This window comes from Lepisma saccharinum, chromosome 18 (assembly GCF_977018435.1).
Source record: "Lepisma saccharinum chromosome 18, izLepSacc3.1, whole genome shotgun sequence".
In the NCBI taxonomy this organism is placed as follows: Eukaryota; Metazoa; Arthropoda; class Insecta; order Zygentoma; family Lepismatidae; genus Lepisma; species Lepisma saccharinum.
Window position 1 is genome coordinate 20,582,111 of NC_139246.1, and position 19,434 is coordinate 20,601,544.

The window sequence follows — 19,434 nt, forward strand, 5'->3', positions numbered from 1 at the left end:
ATGGTACGGCCATCATAAGCTGCTCACTCGCAACCTTTAATTTTACGTAACATGGAAAAACGTATTCTTATTTTAACTGATAATCTACACATTGAAGTATAATAAATTTTCTATAAGTGATTAAATACGTGTACTTGTTCAAGAATGAACATATTTTTCTACGCCAAAAGTTCAATTTATCTGACACGGGGTAACAGATCCTCCTTCCCCCCCTTCTCTCTCAGTATGACAGCGCCAAAGTTATACAAGAGAGAGAGAGAGATTCGTTTCAGTAATTCAAGCATTTTGGTTTTATTTCCAACAAATTGTTGCCCAACATTGTTGACATGTGGAGTATTGTTTTCTCCTTTGTGCAACAAATATACCGCCAGTTTTAGCAGAAGCTAAACAAAGATAAGCCGGGGAATAAAAAGAGATTGTTTATCTTTCTCTCGGTTTCTCGTGCACTAGAAAACAAGAAGACGATAATAAGCACATTATTCACCCACGTCTCATGCAAGTAATGTATTTGCTTACCTTGCTTCAGCAGTTCCTTTTTTAACTTGAGGCATTTTCGGTGCTAGACATCATCCTGTCAGAGTACGGTCTGTCAAATTTGCTCCCCAAAAAGGAACTCAACGTGGCACAAGAGGCAATTTAACATCGACTGCTAAAATTGGGGAGATCGTCATCAATCACCACTATCACCATCTTCCCCACAGTGGACAGGACGGCTCTTTGATTGAAAGAATACGATTGAAAGAATACGAAAGCACCTCGCATTGTATTGTGCTTATCTCAAAATCGGTGTACTTGTTTATACGAGCAACGTGTTTTTTTCGCGGGACTCACAACTTGACTGGTTGTTTTCCTTTCTTTCACCACACCGAAAACACAAAGACGCAGACATGCAATTACACTTGAACACCGACTTCACTGCTTGCTCAGGATAGCACCGACACAACGTCACATAAACGTTAAGAACAACCTGCTTCTTGCCACTTTTCAAATGGCTGTATTTCCGAAAGACTACTCTGAAAACACGGGAGACCTTCCTGCACGCATGGAAGTCGCCATGTTCGAAACTGGCGCTATTTTCTTGCTGTTCACGTGATCGATTGTAATTTATACAATAATCACGTATTATTATTATAAACAGAAACTTTTAATGAAAATATATTTTAAAATGTATAATCCAATGTAATTTACACGTTTTTCTTCCATTAGCGTACTTTCATAGAACGGACTACATGATGCGGAAGAAATCCATTATTAGGCTGTTGCCAACCACAATACTTCTCACTAAGTCAAGTACAGAAACGGAAGTGGTATGTCGATTGTCGGCATATGATAGTGTGATTTCACATTTTCAGTGACGATCCTCTGGGGATGTGGAAGGGGGTGGGACGCAGGAATCTATCTATAATACAGAGGTGTTCACCATCTGGATGGTGACATCCTCACACTCCAGAATACTTTTGCGGGTGAAGGAGGGCAAGCCGTAGGGTGAGGGAGGTTGATTTAAAATGAACACCTCACAACAAGAGAGAAGAAAATTGTGACAATATTTAAAAATTCACCCCCAAATATGCATTTTATTTTATATGTAGCGTACAATAAAATGTGACTGCCTCAAAATATTTCTGTATTCTACAGTCTTCTTTCACCACTTTTATGCTTCTCTAAGTTGCCGTTTTAGTTTCCCTTGGTGTCTTTGCTGCATAATTATTAATTTAGTCAATCAAATCATATGTATTAGCTTACTTTCATTATCTATAATAATAAATCATAACACTTTCCAACATCAAATAAATTTAATGAAGAAACCCCGGTTTCAAAACGTAATTTATCTCATGTGTCACATTCTTCTAGCAAGGTTTTTTTAGTAAAATATGTGAGAAAATTAATCCTTTGGTACGGAACCGTCTTACTTCTGGGGGATAAGATGTACATTTTGTATTTGATTTTTTAATTTAGCGTTGCTTTTCTTCCACTTTTGGCTAATCCCGACCATGAGAATGAGTGATCGCCAGATGAAATTGATGAAGGGATACTCACAAATAACACCCATGCCGGGATTCGAGCCAGGGAATTTCGGTAATGAGTCTAAAAATCGGCCACCAGGCAAGATGTACATTTTTTTAACTCAGTGATACACTGCTTATTCCGCATCTGTTGACAAATGGAATGTTTTACACCTTGTAGGTTATGTGGATTATTTTTTTTTCATAAGTTTGCAACACTGTTAGGGTACACATGCTTTTGTTTACAGAACGTCTTAAGTTCTATGATTCTCACTTTAGAGGGAAGAGTAAGCATGACCTGCAGTGTTGCCAGGTCCCGAAGGATAAAAAAAGTGTTGACAGTACCACAAAAAAAATAGATGGTTCTTTCGCCTGGCTTGTCGAAAACTGTGAGTGGTGGGGGGGGGGGTTGGTTGGGAAAAGGTGGTGGTGAGGGTGAGGATAGGGGATGAGGGGCGTTATTGGGTGGCCTTGTTCAGGCCTGGAGGTGTGGTTGCATTCATGGTCGATATGTAGACCCTCTCCCATCTTCTACGTATTGAGGTGTTGGTGGATTGGGGCAAGGAGTGGACGATCGCTACCTGGAAACAGTCATTAAAAGAAATATTGTGGTGATTGGTGTGAATGGCAACAGCAAAGTCCAGGTTTTGGGTAGAGGAGTGGTGGTTGTTGATGCGGAGGTTCAGGGCTGTGGATGTTTCCCCCAGGTAGAAGCTCCCACAGATGTTGCACGTGAGGATATAAATTAGGTTAGAGCTGTTGCAGGTTCCTTTGGGGTAGAGGGTGAATTTGCCGGTGGCAGTGTGGATCTGGAGGGTGCGGGAAGTGACAAATATGGGGCAGATTTTGCACCTTGGCCGGTTGCATTTGTGGGCAGGTGCGAGTTGATTGTGAGTAGGTGGATTGTGGTGGACCAGGATGTTTTGGAGATTGGGAGGGCATTTGAAGACAACTCTGGGCTTGTCGGGGAAGATATTTCTGGTGTCAGGATCACTGTGCAGGATGGGAAGGAGGGAACGTAGAGTGTGTCTGATTTTGTTGAGGTGGAGGTGATATTGGGTGACAAGTGCAGGGGGATTGATGGCAGGTTTCTTGGTGGGAGTGTATGAAGCAGCTCGGGATATTTGTTTGGTGACCAGGGTGGAAGGATATCCACGGTTGGTCAAGGCTTGGTGTAAGCAGAGGTTATAGTTCTGTCGGGAGATGGCTGAGGTGTTGAGGTGTTGACCTCTAAGGGCCAGGGAGAGGCTTTCTTGGTGTGGAACGGATGGGAGCTGGAGAAGTGTAGGTATTGCATATGGTTGGTAGGTTTGATGTGGATAGAGGTTTCCAAATGTCCTTCCTTCATGTGCACATCCACATCCAGGAAGGTGATTTGGTTGGTGGAGTGGGTCCAGGTGAAATTGATGGATCTGAAGTGGTTAAGTTTGTCTAGGAAGGTGGTCAGGGAAGGTTCTCTACGCTCAACCACCGCTCCTCTACCCAAAACCTGGACTTTGCTGTTGCCATTCACACCAATCACCACAATATTCCTTTTAATGACTGCTTCCAGGTAGCGATCGTCCACTCCTTGCCCCAATCCACCAACACCTCAATACGTAGAAGATGGGAGAGGGTCTACATATCGACCATGAATGCAACCACACCTCCAGGCCTGAACAAGGGCACCCAGTAACGCCCCTCATCCTCTATCCTCACCCTTACCACCACCTTCCCCCCCCCAACCACTCACAGTTTTCGACAAGCCAGGCGAAAGAACCATCTATTTTTTTTTCCTTCGGGACCTGGCAACACTGCAGGTCATGTTTACTTTTCCCTCTAGTCACTTAGTTCTACAACGTCTCTCTACTCCTGAAGATGTGACATACCATCAAGAAAATTTGAATTTTTTCTTTGTCTGGTGAGTGTTTCCTCTCTCCTCTTTCACTTTTTATTTAGCCCTTGTGGCCCTCCTTCCTTTTATCCTATATATATATATATATATATATATATATAAAAAGGTAAAAAAGGTAAAGTGCTCCCCTGTGCTTAGCACCACGCCATGAAGGCGTATAGGGGGTGTGGGGGTAACGCCCCACACTTTCTTGATCCGGTCGTGAGTGGGGGTGATGTGATCAGCATCACGCCCCTGACCGCCTTTACCCCCCAGGGTTTCCCCCAGGTACCCATGTTATTCGACGCTGGGTGGGCGCCGGGGCCGCTTCCATCGTTAGAAAAGTTCCCGGATTTGAACCGGCCGGGGATCGAACCCGGGACCTTTAGCATGGTAGTCAGACGCGTTACCGACTGAGCCACTGCGGCCACATATATATATATATTTCTAATTTTATCTTGGATTGGTAATAATATACTATTAGTAAATTTTATATTGGTACTGTATCGGTATCGGCTAAAATTTCATATTGGACCATCCCTAATAATTATGAACATATTGTTTGTCTGACCATGTACAGCATTCCACTGTGTGTAGGCATGGGAACCTAGATGCATGTGAAGGCACATGAGTGTGTGGAAGTAAGGATCCATACATTTGTCAATTTCATTTATGGTGGAAGAAATGTGGTCATCATCATGTCCCAGCCACTCTAACATTTCAAGAATTTATTGATAGGAGGCTGAAAAAAACACCATTATAACTTATACAGGTACACAAACGGGAATATTCCTGACTAAGACTAGCCAACCCAAGGAATGAAATCTAGGTATCTTGCATGGTAGTCAATGATTGATCGGTTGAATTTGTTACGTATCTTTCAGTCTAACCTGAATTTTTCCTTTCGCTCCTCATGTCGTGTCAAAAGACTCCAGCGATCACAAGGTGTGGAAATCAATACTGTCTATTTCAACTGAATGTAAGATTTTGAAAACTCACTTAACAGCAATCAAATAAACTTTCAACTACATATTACAATTATTTTCGACATTTTCTGCCACTATTCACCCGTTGCTATCGTAATTTGACCTTGTTGACGAATCTCTCAGTTTTCTAAATGTTACCAGGTCCTGGTACATCAATGTTAGTTTATTTCTAACTGACACTAGTTTTCTATGATATCATAATTAGTTGCAAACTTTTTTTTAAAAAAAAAATAATATTTTAACTACATTACGTATCATGCCGAAGGCATGGCTCGAATCCTGGACCCCGGGTGCCATAGTCAGATACTCTAATCATTTCATAAAATGGGCCAGAGTATGAAAGAAACTGGAAAGAGCTTCTTTCAAGTAAATGCCACCTGCGATCTTCAGCAGATGTAAAAATTGGAATCTCAGGAAAGATACTGCAAACACAGCTTTACGCTGAAAGCACCGTTACTGAGAGACGCAAACGGCCAAAGTTCGAATTTTGTTTAAATAGCTCGGGAGAATATTTCTTCACACAGTCGGTATCTGAAGTCTATTGCGTGTACAGTCGGTGCCTCGGAATTATACAAGTTGTTGAACTAAGAAAAGTTATGGTGTAAATAGTTGTTGCCTCTGACAAAGTCGGATTACCGAACATTACTAAAGGAGTTACAGCAAGGAATAGTACGCTTTTGGAAATGAGTTTTATTTCAGAAGAGTTTCATCAGTGTTTCATCAAGGAACCAGCGAGTCGATCGTCACTTCAAGATCTACAGGTAAAGAACGTTCCTAAAATCCTTGTCTATCATTCTCTCACACCCCTGCCAGACCAGTCAATTGTAGTGTTTAAAGTTAATTGTGAGTGTTGTTCTTATTTCACGGGGCTAGCCCCCTTGCTTGGTGAAGTGTAGACGTAGCTCTTCAGAGCTATACTCTCTCTTACGATACACCTCTCGCAGCCAATTAACTTCGAATATCAGGCTTCACATAGCCTATCAACGATCCCTTAATCTAAACAAACACTCGTTTGTACAATTACAAAGAATTACAATGTAATGTCCCGGTCATTACAAATTAGGTTATTTTACGTTGCTTTCTGCCATATTTGACTAATTGCGAACATGAGAATGAGTGATGATGTACAAACACCCGATTGTTTCAGATTAAGGGATCGTATATAGGCTATGTGAAGCCTGATATTCGAAGTTAATTGGCTGCGAGTTAATTGCTCTGAAGAGCTACGTCTACACTTAACCAAACAAGGGGGCTAGCCCCGTGAAATAAGAACAACACTCACAATTAACTTTAAACACTACAATTGACTGGTCTGGCAGAGGTGTGAGATAATGTAAGACAAGGATAGAGGAACGTTCGTTACCTGTAGATCTCGAAGTGACGATCGACTTGCTGGTTCGTTGATGAAACTCTGATGAACTCTTCTGAAATAAAACTCCATTCCGATAACGCATTTTTCCTGCTATTCCTCGCTGTAACTCCTTTTGTAACGTTCGGTAATCCGACTTTAAGTCGGAGGCAACAACTATTCACACCATAACTATCTTAGTTCAACAACTTGTATAATTATGGGGTACCGACTGTGCACACAATAGATTTCAGATACCGACTTTTTGTCGAAATATTCTCCTGAGCTATTTAAACGAAATTCGAACTTCGGCCGTTGAGAGAACGCGTCTCTCAATAACGATGCTTTCAGTGTAAAGCTGTGTTTGCAGTATTTCTCCTGCGATTCAAGAAGAATTCGTATCAGCAGATTTTTACATCCTCTGAAGATCGCAAGTGGCATTTGCTTGACAGAAGCTCTTTCCAGCTTCTTTCATACTCGGGCCCTTTTTATGAAATGATTAGGCTATTGGACTATGAAGCCCAGGGTCCCGGATTCAAGTCATGCCTTTGGCATGATAGGATGACATCAGCACGAAGGGGGTTGGTGGGGGGTGGTGTCCTACCCCTGTCCCCTTTGCCCCAGTAATCCTAAAAAGAATGAATGTCAGTCAGGAAAAGATGAGAACTGACTACTAAAAAAAAGTATAAGAAAATCCTATGCAGCCCACTGATAATATGATGAAATTGATGAAGCGACACTCACAAAGAACACCCATGCCGAGGCTTAGAATTCAAACCGAAGACCCTTAGCATTGTAGTGGGCTGTGCTAACCACTCTGCCATGGAGGTTAGTGCATGGCATGCAAGAAACCTTACCAACCTAATCATTGCATATTTTTCTTCAAGGTGTAATTTATGTATTATAGCAATAATTTCACTTACTTAACATTTGAATTCGAGAGATGTTTCCTGATCAGTATGTGAATGCTATCCTGCAGCACTGATCCTCGATCTGCATCTAAGTAAGCTAGTCTGCACAGAATGTCCATAACCTGGCGCATTTCAGAAAGCTCGAAATCCTCAATCTTGTCTTGAAGGCTCTGTAAGAGAAACAGATAATCAACTTCAATTGTACAATTATTTACACAAGCTGATACAGGTCCCAAAACTGAATATTCTCCCGAGTATGCAAAACATGACATTTTGAAATCAATTATCTGATCTAAAATTATATTGCAAGAGTAAATATAATTGAAAATTCGGATCATTTCTATATTCTAAATAACCACATACATGCATGCATCTATATTTTACAGCAAACGCAAGGTAAAGTTCCCCGTGCATAGAGTAGGGATGGCCAGATCCGGATCCTGGCGGATCTGAAATCTGGATCCAGTTGGTTCCGGATCCTAATTTTTTTTTGATCCGGATCTGGATTCTGTACTTTCGGATCCGGATCCATTTTTCCATCCCACATGCGCTTCTTTGGAAAGTAAGAATGTGTTTATAACATATTGTTACCTGCTAATATACATTTATTTATATATATATATATATATATATATATATATATATATATATATATATATATATATAACACACACACACACACACACACACACACACACACACACACACACACACACACACACACACACACACACACACACACACACACACACACACACACACACACACACACACACACACACACACACACAGTGTGTGCGTGCGTGCGCGATTTGTAATTAATTAATACACTTACAAGGGAGGTCTAAGTCTCCTCCTCCGATTTCCATGAAACTTGGCAGGTGTATAGAGCCCCCTTCCTCTCAAATGTCAAGATGAGGAGAAATTGAAGTGGGGATCTGACCCCGAAACCACGTAAATATGGCATAGGAAGAAACAGGGGGCATAGGGCCTCTCTATACACCTGTCAAATTTCATGGAAATCGGAGAGGGACACCGGGGTCACATGATCTCCACTTCAATTTGTCCTCATCTTGACATTTGAGGTGGATTTTGCCCCCTAAAACAGTTTTTTTTTAGCCGAAACAAAAAAAAAATGTATTTCTTCCTTTGGGCCCCTCTATACACCTGCGAAGTTTCATGGAAATTGGAGGGGGACACTTAGATAACCTCCCTTGTTAGTCTTACACTTTGTAATTATATAACACTACATATATTATAATGTTTTATTTTAATTTGTAAAACTGTAACAGAAGAACAATTGTATAATTTTTGTATAACATTTCTATTTTGTTATATGTGTTAAAGGTTTCATCCTGGAATGGAATGTTTCACATTTATGTGTGTTTTCATTTCCAATACATTCGAATGAATACATATTCGTTTCAATGGTAATTACAAAATCACCTCTGACATTTTATGTTAAACAAGTAAGATTATTTTTGTGCACGAGTGTGTTAGCCGATGCGTAGCAAAGTATTTTAGGAACAACACTTGAAAAAAATTCTTGTAGGACTAACTAATGAAAAAATTCCTTGTAATCGAAGATCATAATACCTTTTAAGGTGTGGAAATATTATAATGGGATTGAGATACGAAACTCTCGGATCCGGATCCAGATCCAAAACTTTCGGACCCGGATCCGGAATTTTCGGATCCGTTTGGCCATCCCTAGCATAGAGCACATTTAGGGGATGTGCGGGTAGGGACCCACATATTCTCGATCTCCACCATTTTGGAACTGATGTGATTAGCACCATGCTCCGGCCACCTTTACCCATTGATTCAGGGCTGAGTGAGCCCCAGAGCCACTTTATACAGGGACAAGGCTGAAAAATGCCAACCTTAGGGTACTGGAATCTAACCCGGGTCTCCTGCATGCAGTCAGATGCACTTTTGACTAGATCACCACGGTAAAAAGCAAAAAGTCAGCAAAAATGCTAAATTGACATAATTCATTCTAACATGTTGAATAGGTATCAGTAAATACTATACTGAACAAAAACAAATTGTTTATTGTTTATTGATTTGCTTTATTTTACTTCGCTTTGTGCAACTTTTGGCTAATTTGCAAAGATCGGAATGAGTGATGAATGGACACTCACAAACATCCATGCCCAGGCCGGGATTCGAACCCGGGACCACTGAAACCAAAACTAATATTCTTAATAGTGCCTACAGATATCGATACCAATACTTCCATTTTGGCAACTGGAAACTGTTCAGAATATGAGGTATGTCTGGAAAGTAAAGAAACAAAAGCACAAACACATTCCCATAATTTTTCCACTATAAATGAAATACCTGTACATTCCTGCACGTGCACACACACATACATACATACGTTGTACATGCTTATGAGTAGCAAGAAAAGTAAAACTAACCATCAGGAGCATGGCATGAGGCACAATTTTCTCTTCTTGGTTGTAGCTCAAGTCATACAACACACTGAGGGAAGCCTTGATGGAATTGGCGTCTCCTGTTCCTACGTGGGTAAGAAGCTCACTTAAAACCTTTTGACGAAAATGGTTCTCAAAAGTGGTAAATGATAGCCTGAAACAAAAATGAAAAAAGATAACACAAGGTTACTTATTTATTTATGAAGTTTAAAAACAATCCTTAATGACTCTCTAAAATAAGAAGCAAATATAGAATAAACATTGTTCAGAATACAAATCAAAATTCTCAAAATGAACATTGTATTAACATGGACAATTGCAAAGAATTTCTCAAGCATGGTAAACACACTATAAAGACTAGGGCCTAGTCAATACTGTTGCTGATGCATTGGTATCAAGAGGTATCATTTGAAATGTAATTACTGATACCACCCAATACTTTTCTGAGCATTTGGTCTTTCACCTCTTTCATGGGGTATACAAAATTGAGTTACTTTTCATCTTGCACCAGCTTTGTGCAAGAAACTAAATTTCCTGATGACACAACATATATTTTAATATTCTGAAGCAAGGCTCGTAAATTGATGCTTAGAATTGGATTGGAATACTCACCCACTGTTATTAATACTTTGAACAATTTTTAATTGTCAAAATTTTCAAGCATCAGTATTGGTGATAAAGTTCCCCGTGCATATAGCACTCTGCCATAAAGGCACATTCAGGGAATGTGGGGGTAGTGTCCCATACATTCCGATCTTGGCCATTTTGGAGGTGACGTGAACAGAACCATGCTTTGGCTGCCTTTACTCCCCAGGGTTGCTAAAAGTACCAATTTATTTGAGGCTGGGTGAGCCCCAGAGCTGCTTTATGTGGGGACAAGTCCGGAAAAATTCCAACCTTAGATCACCCACCCCAGGAATTGAACCCAGGTCTCCTGCATGGAAGTCAGACACCATACCAAGTAGAGCACTGTGGCTCTATCAGTATCGGTGGGAATTGGATCTAAATGAAGACAGAGTGATAAATGTAGATCTATGCTGTTACTTGCTGAGGGAAAGATGTAACTTAATCCACAGTTCTGTCATTTATGAAATTAATTAAAATACTTGTTCCTAAATAATTTGTATTTCTCTTATTTTACATCTCTTTTCTGTCATTTAAGGCTAACTGCGTCACTGAGGATGAAGGATGATTAAATGAAAGTAACAAATGGGCATGCATGCAAAGGAATACAGATGCCCAGCTGAAAACTTGATCCCAGAACATTCTGTGAGGAGAACAGGAGGCTAATTTCTAAAAGGTCATTCATTATCTTTCCTAAGACAAAATCCAGAAGAGCTGTGTGATTACATGCTGAAAGATCATTCAGTGGCTGCACAAAATATTTGTCATTTTTGTATTGGATCAGGACATTGTCAGTATTTTTTTAAAAAAAAAAGTTTGTTGTAAGCCCAATTTGTGGTCAATACATTAATCAAGACTGAAACTTGAGGTAAAAGTGAGATATGAACCAAAATGTGCCTTCATCGGAAATCGAAATTGGTTACAGACACCAGTCCTGAAACTGCCATACTGGCTGAGGAATTTCCCATATTCTTCTTGTTACTTAGGTAAGTGCTTGGATGGTACTCATAATAAAGACCACTCATGTTCCATTTTATTTCCTTATTCCTATTCCATACACTGACACCTCATCCTCCTTGTCTCAGATAATCGGATAATGCAGTCAAGAGAAAGTTTGGATGATGGAGTCATTCAAGGTTAAGTTACAATTTCTACCACTTTCTCTCAGGCAGCTCAAATAATGGTAAAAACCACAAACCCACAAACCCAGAACCTTAGGTAGCAAGACTGAGTATCAAAAACTTGACAGGCTCAGTGAAGGAGTTGGTAAATTTGAAAGCTATCACACACAATTTGTACTATCAAATGGGCCAATTCACAACAAAATGATCCTACCACTCAAAAAGTCAAATTAGTCAAATACTACCAGGTGTGCCAGTTAATAATTCTAAATTTCGTCGCTGGATGCCACTGGAAGCAAGGGTTGGTGCACAGTCTCAACTGTTACGTCAGTGTGTTGCCAGGACAGTACCTGTCAAAATGCTGTGGATGTGCAACCGAGTGCGAGTGATCGTGTTATTGGGTTTGTGTGGTAAACATGTCGACCTTCAAACCAGATAAGGAGCATGTGTGGCACGTCCTGCTTTTCTTGTTCAATCAAAAGAAAAACTCTAGTGAAAACCATCATATCCTTGTGGAAACGTACGGTGACAATGTCCTAATGCATGATGCGCGTGTGTGTGTTGGTTTCGACTATTCAAATGTGGTGATTTCGACTTGAAAGACAAAGATTGCCCGGGCCAGCTGAAAAAATTCCAAGGTGCCGAATTACAAGCACTGTTGGACGAAGACGATATGCAAACACAACAACAACTGACAGAGAAGTTAAACGTTAATCGCCAAACGATATCTGATCATCTTCATGCCATGGGAAGGATCCAGATTGGGCGAGAAGACACGGAAAAGTGATTTTGCAGCACGACAACGCCTCATCACACACAGCAAAAGGCGTCAGACACACCATTTCTGCACTTGGCTGGGAATTCTTGCCCCACCCACTTAGCCCCTTCGGACTACCACTTGTTTTCATCGATGTCTCACTCACTTTCCCAGCAACACTTCAACTATTATGAAGATGTCGAACAATGGCTTGCTCACTGGATCACCTCACAATGTGAACGATTTTTCTGGTAGGGCATCCACAATTTTACGGCAGATGGGCAAAATGTATAGCTAGCGATGGTGCATACTTTGAATAAAACATTTGTTACCTTTCTTCCCAGATACACTTGTTCTCTTTCGGATCAATTAAGAATTATTAACCGGCACACCTGGTATTTAAACAACATTAACATATTTACATGTTGTGCGAGTTACTGTATAATATAATCTATACTAGATTTCGACAAAATAGTCTTACTTACGTGAGTGAGTACAGAATTTCGAAACTAAGTTTTGGGGTTTGACTGACTCCTTCCTCAGGTTCTCTTTTCCTCGAGGCACAAATCAATTTATGCTGCATCAAGAGTGTTAAAAGGTTTGGTTGTAAAACACTTGTTAAAAACAGGTCACAATTCAATTAAAACACCCAGTTAAAAATCCTGCTATAAGGTGTTCCCCATTCTCCGTAATACCTCATTTGCACAGGATCCTATTAAATTGACTCAACACGTTGCGTGGTTCTGTTTGCTCTGACTTATAGCAGGATTTTTAACTGGGGGTTTTAATTGAATGGTGACCTGTTTTTAACAAGTTTTATTCAACCAAACCTTTTAACCCAATCCTTTTAACATACTTCATGCAGCATAAAATGATTTGTGCCTAGAGGAAAAAAGAACCTGAGGAAGGGGGCAATCAAACCCGATTCGTAGTTTTGAAATTCTATACTCACTCACATAAGTAAGACTATTTTGTACAAATCTAGTATAGAATAAATTAACCTACATTAAACTTAAGCTTTAGTTTTAGCTTAGTGCGGGACACTAAATAGTTAATAATTTCATATTTACATGTCCTTGAATGGCTTTAAAAATTCAGATTAAAAAAGAGAAGTGCAAAATGTGATAAAGCTTGTCTTTTTTACATTAAGACTCGAGTGTATAAGCAATGCTCAATAAATTTGTAATTTTCACAAACAAGTTTGGTTATTATGAAAATTTGAGTTGAGGAAGTTCTTTTCCCTTTGACATTGTTCAGTTCAAGTATTAGGTGAGTAATATGGTATAAAATGGAGTAATTAATGAGGTATTCACATAGGTCACACATGGAACTTCTTTAAAAAAAATAACAACAGTAAAAATAAAAATGTTTTCGCTGAAATAAAAGACATAAGAAAAACTAAATATGCTGACCAAGGCAGTAATTTATTTTATTAAAAACATAAACTAAACGTAACGTTTCAACCTTCTAGCAAGGTCTTCTTCAGACTCTGTATCGAGTACAAATGTAACAAGATACAAAAACAGGGCATCATATATACACAAACATTACTCCCTCCAGACTATTTAGAAAGTTGTTAGGAACTTTCTAGCAGGTGACTTTCACTTTCCAACTTTACTTTCACCTAAAAGGCTAAACACAATTACTTCCATATAGAATGTGGTTGGACTTTTAATCTCACGCTCTTTTCCCTTCATTTTTCTTCCTTCTCCTCTCCTCTTTCTCTCTTGTCCTTTCCACTCTTTCTAACATCTTCTTCCATTCTTTGTTTAACTTCAATCCCCCATTCCAGTTCATTGTGTCTTCTTCACCTTTCTTCTCTATTTCCTTGGCTTCCTTCCATTTTCTCACTAGCATTCTCTTCTCCCTTCCTATCTGCTTAGCCTCATCCCACTCTATGTCATGTCCTGTTTCTCTCGTGTGTTTAAATTTTGCATTTCTTTCTCTCTTAAGTCGTACATCATCCCTATGTTGTTTCAACCTGTCTTTCAGCCTCTTTTTCGTTTCTCCTATGTACACACTCTGACATTCTTTACATTTCACTTCGTAGATAATCCCTTCCTCTTCCTCTTCTCTGTTTTCCTTTTTCTTGTTTGCATTCCTTGCTATTCCTAAGATGCTTCTCCCTCCCTTCCTGTAAGTTTTAATTCCCGCTTTCTTAAGAACTTTGCATATCTTTTCTGTGGTCTTCCCCATACTCCTTATTCCAAACCTTCTCTCTTTTTCTTTCTCTTCCTCTTTTTCTTTCTCTTCCAATTCTTCCCTGCCCGTTTTCTTCCTTCTTCTGTTTATGTCCAGTCTATCCTGCTTCTCATAGCCATTCTTTTCCAGCTGTTTCCATAGGTTATTTATTTTGCCTTCTTTTTCACATTCTTTCATGCATATTTTCTTGATTCTGTCCTCCATATTCTTTATAAAATTTATTTTTGTCACCTCACTTACATCACTTCTTTTGTGGCAGAATACCCCTGCTGCACACTTCTTCTGATGCCAAGCGGTTTCAATTTCTTGTCCTCTCTTCCTTTTCATCAATATATCTAGAAAGCTTAACTTGTCTTCTTCTTCTATTTCAAGTTCCAATAATATCCCTCTTTCTTCATCTTGTATTTCTTTGGCAAAAATATCAAGCTGCCTCTTCGTTCCCTTCCATATTCCAAAACAATCGTCCACATATCTGCAAAACAGAATTATTTTGTCACCTCCTTTTTCTATCACTTTCTTTTCCCATTCATTCATAACCAATTCAGCCAATGCTGGGCTTAGACTGGAACCTATATTTAGTCCTTCACTCATTAACATTATTTTATCTCCCATTATACTGTAACCGTTATTCCAAATGGTTTCCAGCGCCTTCACTACCCTTTCACTATCCCATTCTCCTATAATTTCTTGTCCCATTCTCTTTTTAATAATGTCCAAAACGTGTCCCCTCTTGATGCTCGGGAACATACTTTTCACGTCTAAGCTAAACATTGTCGTCTTCATCTCATTTAACTTAAGTCCTTTTATGAGGTCTACTACTTGTTCACTGTTCTTAACTGCTCTGCTTTCTTGCTGTGTTACTAACACTTCAATAACTTTCTTTAATTTCTTTTCTAAGGGTTCCAAAATATTGTTTCTGCAGTTCATTACTGGTCTTAACTTTATCTCCTCTTTGTGTATCTTTGGAAAGCCTTTCAAACTTGGTAGTCTTCCTGTCTCCTTTATGCATTTCTTGAATCCTCTCCTCCTACAGTCTTTTATGATTCTTTCTTTTATAGTTTGTTCTTCACCTGTTCCACAAATCTCCTCATATCCATTTTCTTTTAGGTCTTCAAACTTCCTCTCGTACCATTCTCTTTCCATCACCACAATTGCTCCTCCTTTATCTGCCTGCTCTATCACCACATCATTTCTTTTCTTGATTTTCTTCATCCCTTCCCTTTCTTTTTGACTCAAATTATCTACTTTTCCTTGTTTTCCCATTTCTTTCTTCAGTATGGCTGCTGTTCTTCTTCTAATCTTGTCTCTTTCTGGTTCTTCTTTTATATGGAGCACTGCTTCTTCAATGTCATATATATCATAATGTCATATATCCTCATAATCTACATTTCTTTCTTTAACTTTGAAACCTCTTCCTAGTTTTAAAAAAGCTTCCTCTTCTTTTGTTAGGTCTACATTCCCTATTACCACAACTCTTCTTCTGGTATCCTCTTCTTCTTCCTCTTCTCCTCTTTCTTCTTCCCATCCTAGTCCCTCTCCTTTCTTCTTCAATTTTATTTTCATTTTCTCTCTAAATTTCTCCTGCTAGAAGGTTGAAACGTTACGTTTAGTTTATGTTTTTAATAAAATAAATTACTTCCTTGGTCAGCATATTTAGTTTTTCATAATCATGGAAACAAGGCTTAATGGTGTTATAAAAGACATAAGATGGAAGTTTACAATCTACATTTCCCTCCAAAAAACTTGATGGATAAAAAAGTTGTAAAAATTCACAGAGTTCTCAAGTTGTATGGTGGTAGGTGTGAGTCACACCTGGAACTCACGTTATTCTTGAATTGCTCCAACAACGTTGTCCACAGAGCTCTCTTCAGGACAGTAACAATGTCATAATTCCGAATACTATAATTAGGATATGGATGAGCTCACAAAATATTTAGATTTGAAGCGTGTGAAGCATGAAGTGGTACTCATGGATTGGCCCAAATACAATTATGTACGTGGAAAAATATTACATACCTGTACCAGGAGGAACCATGGTAAGAAACAGCTGGTTCAGGTGATCTTAATAGCACTCTGGCTATATCCATTACTGTTTTAAAGTACACCTTCAAAACCTATGAAAGAAGAAAGTTGGTTGTAAAACTTGTCCTATATACGTATGTAAATTTTAACTATTGACTTATCGCAGGATATATTGAATTATTGTTTTAAGTCAACTTTATGCACAGAAAAGCTAATCAGGACTGGACCTACTGTTTAAAGTAGGATCCAAACCACTGTGCCTCCACCGGGTATCGAACCTGGGATCCCTTGATTACAAGGCAATGAAAACAATATTCATCCATAAAACATGATATAACAACAAGAACTGGTATATTACTTGAATTTATATTTTTGTTATTTTATGTTGTTTTTCTGCCATTTTTGGCTAATCGTAATGATGAGGATGAGTAGTGTTTGAATGAAATTCATGAAGGGACAGTCCCAAATAAACATCTATGCCCGAGCCGGGACTCAAACCTGGGAACTTTGGTGCCAATATCAAAAGTCTACCTCGTTAATATGATCGGCTATGTGTTTCCCAGGTGTACTGCATAAAGACTTTTGGATAACTCATTCTGTAAATAAAAGCACTAAATTATACATGTTATACATTCCATGAAAGTTTACAATAAACAACATACTGCCACATGTGATGAAAACATCTTCTCCATAAGAGCCTCAGTGAACAATCCAGAGCGAATTTTATTCCTTATCAGTGACTCAACCTGCTTCCTTCGCACTGCAGTCTCATGCAATATTATCAGAACTAACACATCAAGTGTCTTATGTTCTGATGCAGCCTTAACTGCATTTATGCACTTAATCCAGGCATCCCCCATGGCTCTGGTTAACGTTATCCCAAGCCGGATGTTATTCAGTGTTAATACTTCCATATTTGCACTGCAGGTGGTTGTTGCCAATCCTTGTTTCCCCAACTGGGTGGAAAGTTTTCTCGACTTGCTTGGAGACTTCTCTGATAGGTGAACCGCAGCCAAATCCAGCTTCAGTCTAAGTTCTCTGACAATCTGACAAGAAAAAAAGTAGCATTTACTATGGCTACTGACAATGATATATTGGTATCGACTAGAGCTGAACCGATACCCACATAACTGCCAATACTCTTACAGATTCTCTCTGATGCCAATATACAGGGTGGCTCAAAAGTCAGTTCCCTGAGAGATGTGTACGTATACAGTTTCTCTCAGGGCAAACTGACTTTTGGGCCAACCTGTAGATGCTTGAAAATTGGTAACAATTAAAGGCTGCTCAAAATGTTAATTAATATAACAAGTATTTTAAAAATATTCAAAAAAACACAAAAAATGGTACTTACGTTTTATGAGTTTGTTATTTGCAAAACGACGTTTCCAGAATCTACTGTTCTCTCCTTCAGGCAGCCCAGATAACGTGCGACTTTGGATACGATATGACGTAAGCAAGTAGGGGGAAAAAGTAGGGGAACTAAGTGAGAGAAGAACTGCTTGCGAACAACTTCCTGCATTCAGCGAGGAAACATACTGGAGTTACAACGGGTAGTGAAATGACGTGGGCCATTTTTAAACTTTTTAAAATTGTTCAATGTTGAAATACGTGTTTTAGATAGAAAGGATCTTTTAACTTCAGGGACTGTTAATTAGTAATGGAATATGGAGGCTAACACAATTTTAGGCATAGTTTTTGAATTCCTGTCTAACCCATATCTAATGCACACCCTTATTCCTGGTTTTTAAAATATCTTGGCGTGGCTATGGAAAGTTTTTTGTAGTCGAAGTTTTGGACCTGAAGAAAAGAACAGTAGGTCGCTTTGTAAATAACATACTCATAAAACGTAAGTACCATCTTTTGTGTTTTTTGAATATTTTTAAAATATGTGTTATATTGCTATTGTGAGTAATTCACACATTCATAATGAGTGTGTTGATTAATAATATTCTGTATGTATTGCACTCCAATTACATACATCAACTTGCTTTGAAATATTCCAAAATCCCATCAAGATATTAAAATATCTGGTATGTAAACAAAAAATACATTTTCACTCCAAAGTGCTGGTGCAAAATGAATTAAAACTTTGAATTTTACATAATGTCCAGAATAAATACTCAGCAAAAATGTCGCCCAGCATTTGTGCAGACTCCATGAAAGATAAAAATGTCGGAAAAGTATCAGCAGCTATCGATAAATAAATTTCAATTGATACTACCTGATACCAATACCATAGGCATCAATATCAGCTCAGCCTTAGTATTAACCAATTCTAGTAGTATCAGTACCAGTTCAAGTATAATCATATAATCACTGATATCACCCACTTCACTGGACCTGCAAAAATACAAGGTACTTTTCGTAGATACCTGTTATCCTGTAAATTATACCAAATGGGTATTTTTTTATTATTATTTTACACCAACATTGTGTGGCAAAATGGAATTTTGTACGAGACACATTTGAAAAGAAAGGGTCGATTATTTACAAAAGGTGACTGGCAACAGTGATCGGATTGTGCCTGCACAGTAACATCAACTGGCCCATTGGTGAATTAACAATCACATTTTCGTTAGTCAGTTGTTGATTATCGTGTGAGAGCGTGTTAAAAAGTCTGCATGATTAAACAATCCTGCCAATTGAGGACTACGATTTGATTTCTGAACGCCAAAGGTCACAATGCTGCCGAAATTCACAGAGACTTGTGTCAAGTCTATAGTTCGAATGTAATAAGTGAAGAAAAAGTACGGCAATGGAGTCCTTCGAATGGTTTCCTTAAATAAGAACTTTTTGATCACTCCTGTATAGTTTTGGAACTTACACCTAGTAGCTATCACATCTTCCTGCACATCAAAAAGTGGGTTGCAACTCGCACCTCAATGATTTGAAGGAACTGAGGTGTCGAAAATGGCAGTGCGATTGGCTAAACTTCCAGGTGGCAAACTTCTATGCAGAGATTATAAAAAAGCTTGTTCGACACCAAAATTGCTTGGAAAATAACGGTGACAATGTTTATGAAGTAGTAATGAAGTACAAATGAAGTAGGTATGATTTGTAACCACTAATACAGTGTTCCTACACTTCTCTTCTTCTTTGACAATATCAATCAGCCCTTATTTTTTAAACGCACCTTGAAATTAACC

General features: G+C 38.8%; 1 protein-coding gene across 2 annotated transcripts in view; it reads right to left on the minus strand.

Annotated features, from left to right (window-relative positions):
* Fancd2 (Fanconi anemia complementation group D2) overlaps positions 1-19,434 on the minus strand; it is a 218,121-nt gene that overhangs the window by 145,704 nt on the left and 52,983 nt on the right. For both annotated transcript variants that reach the window (XM_083140290.1, XM_083140292.1), the window contains exons 8-11: positions 16,948-17,331; positions 16,280-16,377; positions 9,545-9,713; positions 7,134-7,291 (exon numbers count right to left, since the gene is read on the minus strand). In XM_083140290.1, coding sequence (XP_082996416.1) covers positions 7,134-7,291; positions 9,545-9,713; positions 16,280-16,377; positions 16,948-17,331 — 809 coding nt within the window. The remainder of the gene's footprint in view (positions 1-7,133; positions 7,292-9,544; positions 9,714-16,279; positions 16,378-16,947; positions 17,332-19,434) is intronic.